Here is an 8,808-nt window from a genome sequence, read left to right as displayed (position 1 = left end):
ATGCTTTGCGCTTTTCATTCAGCTGTCACTTTATTTGTTTCCGACCATTTCAATTATTTTTAATTATTTTTAATTAATAATTTAATTTGTTAATGGTTTGCATGTTTACATTGTTTACTCCATTTAGACTTTCAAACTCTGTTCAAATCCCTTCACTTGATTTAAGCCATTTAATGTTTCTTTACGTCTTAATGTATTTGGCTTTTTTAAAACATATTTTCAACCTCACTTTGTACTACAGCACTAACCGCATTTTCTGCAGGAAATGCATTTTCTAGTATTGACTGTGATTTACATTTTAAGAAGCATATCTAACTACCTCCCTCATCTTACCCACAGAAAACAGATAATTGTTCAAAGGTTGTGCAATTAAGAGAAGACAAGAGACTGAAGTTGATGGTTTTTATGTTCAGTGTCTGATTTCTGTCCAACCATAACTCAACTCATCCACACTCAACTATCAATCTTTGCATTGGCTTTACAACCCTCAGATGACTTTAACTGAAATATGGTTATGGTTCTTAGCAGATGCCTTTATCCAAAGCGACATGCAAAAAGATAATAAATATCACAGGCATTTCTATGCACAGTAATCCCTTATGCGTGGGATTACATTTTCTAGTTTTGGTTGATATTGTTGATGTGCATGTGAAGAAACACAAAATAGTTTTTTTGGTTTAGTTAACGCTGGCTGTCGCTGCATCGTTCAAAGTGGGCGTGGCACGTTTTGTTGTCGTGTGACGTAGGCCGTGACGTTGGCACTAGAGTAACTGGCGGATATTTTGAAAATGGACGGAATGGCAAAGTTTTGGAGGGGAAAAAAGTTAGAACATCGACCACGATTATAGGATCTAATGACACATCTATCGACGCATGCAGAACATCCGTTTAACTGCATGCGTCGATAACGCCGACTTCTCTCAAGATGAGTGTTTCAATCGGCGACAGAATCGAGGTATGGTATAACGTGCTAGCTTTAGCTAATAGCTAGCATCACATTGACGATCGAAACGCGGGATGCCAGCAAAACGGGATTTAATATTTTAAAAATAAGCGCAAACATTGTGTAATATTGTCAGGAGGAAGTGAAGTAAAGCATCAAGTAAATTTGGTGAAGTTAACGCAGAAGGCTTATTGCTCAGCTCTCGGCTCCACCTTATCCTCTCGGGAAGCCTCGGGAGTCTCCGGGGAGCGGGCTGCTAGGAGACGGGACAGGAGCTCATTAGCGGGAGGATGCCCGGGATAATTGCCGGGTGTTCGTTGGCCATATGACAGCGTCAGGTGGCGATGGCTTGTTTGGCTGTTAACGGTATTGTGGGAGGATGTTGTGTGTGTGTGTTGACGACCACACGCGTCTGTGTACAACGCAGACGTCGGTGTGACAACATGTCACGACACAGAGGGACTTTTTCGGACGATATAGTTTATTATTTCATCGATAACCTCTCCACTGATTGTATGATTAGTAAACATGAAGATGGGATTTTTTCTTACGCACAGGAACTGGGAATTGAGGTATTGTCCTTGTTGATGTGTCTTCCTGATTATTGGATATAAAGATGCGCCGATTGTGTAGCTACCTCTATCAATGATGCATGCATTAGGCCATGATAATCACATGGTATTACTGAGATGCTGTCGCTTACACATGCCTTGTTATTCTTTTATTCAGGATTTTAAGGTCCTCACCCTTCTTGGCAAGGGCTCGTTTGCATGTGTTTATCGGGCAAAGTCGATAAACACCGGTGTGGATGTTGCAATCAAAATGGTAAGAAATGATGTATTCAAATAGTGTGTGTTGTATCCCATCAATGGAGCGTAGATTATTTTAAGAATGGCAAAAGTAATCTGTTGCACACAAAAGTGTTTAAGATGTTTATTACACTGACGTTACTACTATCTATATGGATTATCTGTTGCCCTTCCGCAGCAGTATAGCGTCACCTTGTGGTTCAGTCACAGTGCGTTAGGATTAGGCGTTACGTTGGATTCCCCATAGAATAAACCAACAGGGATTCTCACTGTGCGCTTACCGACAGATTGGCAGTTCAAGGTGTGCCAGGTCTATTACGGTCCGATTCATCAGCCACGCCCACATCTGCAGGGTGTATAATTATCATCATTGTCCCTTTCTGCAGATTGACAAGAAGGCCATGCACAAAGCTAGCATGGTCCAACGTGTAACCAACGAGGTGGAGATTCACTGTCGGTTGAAGCACCCTTCCATCCTTGAGGTATAATTAGCTGTGTAACGTACATTTCCTGCACAAGTATCATTGTTATTCACTGCAAAGATTTAACATGTATTGTCTGCTTCAGATGTTGTCCAAAAGTTAACAAATACTTGAAGGCCAAAATCACCCCAGTTGTATTTGCATTAATGTCGCAATGATACAAACCATAGTAAATTAAATATTTATTTTTAAAAAAACTGTGCCTGCCGTCATCAGCGTTTAACCGACGGGCACAGCTTCAGTCGTCCCCCGAGCAAAACATTTCTAATACTGTGTCTCTTTGCTTTTAAAGCTCTACAACTACTTTGAGGACAGCAACTACGTGTACCTGGTGTTGGAGATGTGTCACAACGGAGAAATGGGCCGCTATCTCAAAGACAGGAAGGCGCCGTTCTCTGAGGAGGAAGGTCAGTGGAGATTTGAGTTTACAGTTATTGAGTTGACATGTGTATCTCATTGTCATTGAGGAGGCACTGTTGTTTTGCTTTCCCAGCGCGGCACTTCATGCATCAGATCGTGAAGGGCATGCTGTATCTGCACACGCACGGCATCATGCACCGCGACCTCACCATGTCCAACCTGCTGCTGACCAGCAGCATGAACATCAAGATCGCCGACTTTGGCCTGGCCACGCAGCTCAAGCTCCCCACGGAGAAGCACTTCACCATGTGTGGCACGCCCAACTACATCTCCCCCGAGGTGGCCACCCGCAGCGCCCACGGCCTGGAGTGTGATGTGTGGTCACTGGGCTGCATGTTCTACGCCTTCCTCACGGGCCGCCCCCCCTTCGACACGGACACCGTCAAGCACACCCTCAGCAAGGTGGTGCTGGGGGAATACCACATGCCCGGCCACACGACGCCCGAGGCCCAGGACCTCATCCGCCAGCTGCTGCAGAGGGACCCGGCGCAGAGGCCCAGTCTGTCCACCGTGCTGGACCACCCCTTCATGACCCAGAGCCTGCTGGCCAGGACCAAGGAGCTGGGCCTGGGCGACGCCGGCTCCATGGACAGCGGCATCGCCACCATCTCCACGGCGTGCACCTCCTCCTCCATGTCGGGCGGCAGCGGCGGCAACCGCCTCCAGAGGAGAGCGAGGCACGCCATGGGCTCCGCCTTGCCCAACCGCATGACGCCCATCCCCACGCTGCTGCCGCCGCCGCACCACCACCCCGGTGGCGGCAGCGGCTGTTACGAGGACGGAGATCCGTGGCGGGAGCAGCGCTCGGAGGCGGCGCCCCGACCGGGCCGGAGCCGGGTGTTTGTCAGCGGGGACGACGGGCCGCCCCACTCCCGGTACCTGCGGAGGGCTCACTCGTCCGACCGCACCCCCATGGTGGCGTCGGGCTGCAGCAGGGCAGAGCTGGAGCGCTGCCACTCGGAGGAGAACCTGAGAGCGGCCTTCCCCGCGTCCTCCGCACCCCAGGCCTTCACGGAGCATGGCAGGCTGCCCTCGCCGCCCATCAAGCAGCCCGCCAGGTGAGGCTCAGCGGACCATGTGACGTTGTGTGGTCGCTTTCAGTACGGCTCCCTGTCCCGGATCGGTTCTAATGTAAACATGATTTGTTGTGCGTGTTTCCAGCTCTGGGTGTTTGCGACCCGAGCAGAGCGTGAACCCACCAGGCAACAGGCAGTTCCAGGACTCGGGGGTTTACTCCAACTGGTTCAACAAAGAAGGTAATGATCGCTTCTTCCACTACGCTGTGATGCATCCGCCTGAGCCCGGACAGAGCTCTTCATCCTCTCTCTGTCCTCAGGGTCCGGCCTGCGGCCCGCAGACGGCAGCAGCCACAGCAGCAGCGGGAGCTTCCACAGCGGCAGGGAGCCCCTGGGGGTCCACAACTCCTGGCCGGACCCCCACCAGCACCAGCAGCAGCAGCGTGACCGGGCACTCAGCCCTCACTACCATCTCCAGCAGTCCTCCTACCCGCCCAACCCGGACGGCTACAGGGAAAACGTCCCTGGGGCCCCGGACTTCCAGCCCCCCGGCGGCCGAGAGCCGAAGCCCCCCCAGACCCTGACGTCCACGGGGGGGCAGACCAGAGACAAGAAGACCCTGAGGGACGTCCTCCCCTCGCTGTGTGCTTCCAGACTCAAGCCCATCAGGCAGAAGACCAAGAACGCTGTGGTGAGCACCCCGACGCCGTCTGTCCTTCCCACGAGTAAGAGGCCAATCAATAACAGCCTTAGAGCCCAGCTGGAAAGCCACTATGCACGCATGAATAACATTTGAATATGCTGCCAAATCTGTCGGACTATCTTCTGAGTTTGGAGTTCACGTCGTGGTCATGGTTTAATTGAACGTGTGGCCCTAGGTGAGCATCCTGGAGACGGGTGACGTGTGCCTGGAGCTCCTCAAAGGTCAGGGCAGCCAAGAGCGGGTCAAGGAGGTCCTGCGCATCTCCTGCGATGGTTCCATGGTGAGCTCCAGTCTGAATGCTTTTCTATGTGAATGACCTCTGACCTAGAGGGCATTACGTCCACTACGGCGGTCCTCTGAAGTGCTTTTGTTCCCCCACATCTCCTAGGTAACCATATACCAGCCCAACGATGGGAAGGGCTTTCCTGTGTCGGACAGACCCCCCGCTCCCCCTGAAGACATCCTCATCTGTAGCTACGAGGACCTCCCAGGTACTGCAGCCTGTCTGATGGAAGAACCACAAATATCAGCTTCTAAAAGGATTAAAAGTCAATCACTCTTCCTTTTTCTATTCTTTGTAGAAAAGTACTGGAAAAAGTACCAGTACGCGTCCAAGTTTGTGCAGCTGGTGAAGTCCAAGACCCCCAAAGTGTCCCTATACACCAAGTACGCAAAGTGCATGCTGATGGAGAACTCTCCCAGTGCCGACCTGGAGGTCTGCTTCTACGACGGTGAGCTCTCCCCTCCCTCCCTCTTTCCCTCCTCTTTCTCCCTCTCTTCGGGGGGGGGGTAGCACAGTCCCTCGGTGAGACCCGACTCCCCCCGTCCTCACGTGTCCCCTCCCCCTCTCTCCCTCCCCAGGGGCCAAGACCCACAAGACGTCGGAGCTGGTGCGCGTGGTGGAGAGGAGCGGCAAGGCTTGCACGGTGAAGGGCGAGGCGGGGCTGGGCGGCCTGAGCCCTGAGGGTCGGCGCTACGTGGAGCTGTCGGACGCGGCCCACACCATGTGTCTGGCCCTGGAGGCCGCCATTGCGGCCGAGGAGCACCGCAGCCTCGGGAACACTCCCTACTTCCCCATCACCATCGGCCGGTGAGCAGGAGACCCTGGTCGCCGCTACCATCTCCGTCTGATCTTTCCCCGCGTTTCGGTCCTCTGCTTGTGTTCTGAAAGCTGAGTCTGTCGCCCTCTGCAGGAGACCGGCCGACACTGACTCTGCACTCCAGCCCCCCCAGCCAACCATGGCGGACGTGGCCTCCCCTCCAGCACCGCGGATCACCCCTTCGGTGTGTGTGTGTGTGTGTGTGTGTGTGTGTGTGTGTGTGTGTGTGTGTGTGTGTGTGTGTGTGTGTGTGTGTGTGTGTGTGTGTGTGTGTGTGTGTGTGTGTGACCTAGGCAGCACTACTATGCTCCCCCCCCCCCCCTGTAACGTCAACGCTTGGTTCCTGAGCTCTTCGTCTGAAGTGTTTCTGGTCGTGTTTCATTTCTCCAGATGATCTCCTACGACGGCTCTGACTTCACCTCCGCCAGCCTGTCTAAGAAGTGTTCCCCGCGGGGGCGGGACCCCACCCACTGTGAGGGGAAGGTGCTCAAGTCCGTGTTTGTGCCCGACATTGGCTGGGCCTCCCAGGTTTGTGGTGCTCGACAGCATTTGTCACTCAGCTGTAAGTGTGGACGTAGTTCCGATGGTTGACCTATGTGTGTGTGTGTGTGTTGTCTCTAGCTGACAGGTGGAGAGGTGTGGGTGCAGTTCAACGATGGCTCCCAGCTGGTGGTGCAGGCCGGCGTCTCCTGCATCGCCTACACGTCTCCGGACGGACACTCCATCAGGTACGGTCACCACCCAGAGCACTATGGGGCTTTCACCTCGTAGTCTCCTTTACACATCACTATATATACACTCGTCGTTATATTGTATGTTGTTGTATGTCTGGCCCCCACCTAGGCCTCACAAATCAATTCACTTAATCACAGGTACAGTCTCAAAGGGCAAACAGGCCATATGTTTATGACACCCCTCCCCTGACCCTAGCCCCCGTAAAGGGCAAAGAAAAATCTCAGCGTCCCTGGATCGATTCCCCCCTTTGCTAGATGTCATTCCCCCTCTGTCCACCTCCGTGTCTCATGGCGCGTCGCCCCGTCCTCCTCCAGGTATAAGGAGAACGAGAGGCTCCCAGAGCACGTGAAGGAGAAGCTGCACTGTCTCTCCACCATCTTGGGGCTGCTGGCCAACCCGGCCGTCCACCAGCCCCACTGAGCCCGCCCTGTTGCTGGGCAACCAGCAGGGGCCGTCACACCTTCAGACAGCTTGTAAATACTGCTGGATGTGAGCTTTTTTTTGTACAGAAGAGTTAAAGATTATGAAAAAGATATTTTTTTAATGATTGAATGAATTCCGGTTTGTACAGTTTGTGTCGGCCATTGTTTGAGTATGTGTGTGTTTGTCCTTTTACGTGTTTTCTTACCGTTGTACTCCAAACATGTTATATAATGAAATGTGTGATTGCTGAGGCAATAAACAGGCTGGGTGGAGAATCGCTGCACTTTATTTTACCGTCTTCTCTCCACACTAGAAAAATCTTTGTGGAACAAAAAAAACCCATTAAAGGATTCTGAGCTATATTTCATGGTTTGAGTACGGCATTGAAAAGCAGGTTGTATAGAAGCCAACACATTCCTCCTGAATCCCGCGCGTTGATGTAACGTTTTACATAAATACCGTCTGAGCAGTGTGATGCAGCGTTTCTGGACCGGCCGGCATACTTGTATGTGTTAAAGTGTCAAATACATTTAATTTATCGATAAAACACTAAGGCCTTGATGTAATTTATTAGACCGCTAAAGCCCATGATGAAAACATATGCTGTAAGAAAGTGTTAAACAAAAATACATGCTGATTTAGTAGGTTGGATCGTCCAAGGTCAGAATATCTCCAGCAAAAACAGAAAATAGCTTATCGCCAAAGACTTGGCTGTCATGTGTCTCATAGAAATTCAAGCGGAAACCGCCATATTTAATACGCTTGAACAAGTCTGGCTTATTCATAAAGTCTTAAATCAGTGAGTTTCACAAGCGCCTGGGCCGGACCGGGCCGGACCATTTATTCGACTACAGGGGAGACCAGTCCTTTAATATTACAGGGCTGGGCCGGACCACTCTCACTACTACAGGGGAGACCAGTCCTTTAATATTACAGGGCTGGGCCGGACCATTCTCACTACTACAGGGGAGACCAGTCCTTTAATATTACAGGGCTGGGCCGGACCACTCTCACTACTACAGGGGAGACCAGTCCTTTAATATTACAGGGCTGGGCCGGACCATTCACACTACTACAGGGGAGGCGAGTCTTAATATTACAAACTGGCCAAGTTTTCAGAAAACCTTGGATTTGAGGAGATTTGAGGGGCACATTTGTTCAGGCATGCAAACTAGTCACCTTTCGGCGAAATTCGCCGTTTTTTTTTTAAACAGAATTGGCCACTTGTGTGACTACTGCCGCTTTTCCACCGCCAGTACCTACTCGACTCGACTCGACTCGACTCGACTCGCCACGCCTTATTTGCGTTTCCATTGGCAAAAAAAGTACCTGGTACCTAGTACCGGGTACTTTTTTTTAGTACTACCTCCGTCGAGGTTCCATGCCAGCGGAGTAGGTACTTTTGTGTGACGTAAACAGGCTGCTGGTAACTGATTGGCCAGCGGCTGTAAATGGGAATATTCACTCAAGTTAAGTTGTGTCCGGCGTGGTTGGAGTCCACGAACCCGCTCCAGAGGGGGACACTGATCAGCGTTTCGCCGTGTGTGTCGCTCCTTTCCCGGGGCTAGAGTTAGGCTGCGCGTCGTTATGTGTGTCGGGCGTGGTTGTGTGTGTCCGGCGTGGCTGGAGTCCACGGACCGGCGTTTCGCTGTTTCGTTTCAGTGTCGTTCCTTTCCTAGGGCTCGAGTTTCGCCTCTATCAACGTTACCGTATGACAACAATAGACGCGCAGTCATTGCGCTTTTTATTTTATTTTATTTCCCATCATAACCTTTCCCGGGAATCAGGAAATAGTCTTGATCAGATTCAGATTTCCCGGGAATCGCGTCTCCCGTGATTAAAACCTAATGACGACCCGCCCATGGTGGAGAGGTTCTTTTCTACGACCCGCCCACATTGAAGAGGTACTTTTTTAGATGGAAACGCAACCAAACCGAGTTGAGTCGAGGCGAGTCGAGTCGAGTCGAGTTGGTACTGGCGGTGGAAAAGCGGCAGTAGAGATCCATGGAGAAAACATTGGGGGTGGGGGGGTGGGGGTCTACAGTCTGACGAAAACGAGACGATAACTAAATAAAAATCTATTTAGGATGACAAAAAATACGACGAAATCTTATGACACTTTCGTTAACGAATAAAAACGAGACGAAAATGTAAGCGGGACGATTTGGGAAGCGATC

General features: G+C 51.2%; 1 protein-coding gene across 1 annotated transcript; it reads left to right on the top strand.

Annotated features, from left to right (window-relative positions):
- Window positions 1–811: 811 nt before the first annotated feature.
- Window positions 812–6,874, top strand: plk4 (polo-like kinase 4). Its single transcript, XM_084481884.1, has 15 exons — window positions 812–955; window positions 1,673–1,768; window positions 2,139–2,234; window positions 2,527–2,641; window positions 2,728–3,712; window positions 3,816–3,910; window positions 3,991–4,361; window positions 4,549–4,653; window positions 4,762–4,864; window positions 4,955–5,104; window positions 5,235–5,463; window positions 5,567–5,657; window positions 5,864–6,001; window positions 6,095–6,201; window positions 6,523–6,874. The coding sequence occupies exons 1-15, from the start codon at window positions 926–928 to the stop codon at window positions 6,626–6,628; spliced, it is 2,817 nt and encodes a 938-aa protein (XP_084338010.1). The 5' UTR covers window positions 812–925; the 3' UTR covers window positions 6,629–6,874.
- The last annotated feature ends 1,934 nt before the right edge of the window (window positions 6,875–8,808 follow it).

Source organism: Micromesistius poutassou (genome assembly GCF_964030765.1).
Source record: "Micromesistius poutassou genome assembly, chromosome: 17".
NCBI lineage: Eukaryota > Metazoa > Chordata > Actinopteri > Gadiformes > Gadidae > Micromesistius > Micromesistius poutassou.
This window is presented reverse-complemented; position numbering and strand designations above follow the sequence as displayed.

Bases quoted from the DNA above. Each gene is read 5' to 3' on its own strand.
- plk4 (XM_084481884.1), top strand. From the start codon at position 926: ATGAGTGTTTCAATCGGCGACAGAATCGAG. The intron at 5,658-5,863 runs GTGTGTGTGTGT...TCATTTCTCCAG, and splicing joins CACCGCGGATCACCCCTTCG to ATGATCTCCTACGACGGCTC. The intron at 6,202-6,522 runs GTACGGTCACCA...GTCCTCCTCCAG, and splicing joins CCGGACGGACACTCCATCAG to GTATAAGGAGAACGAGAGGC.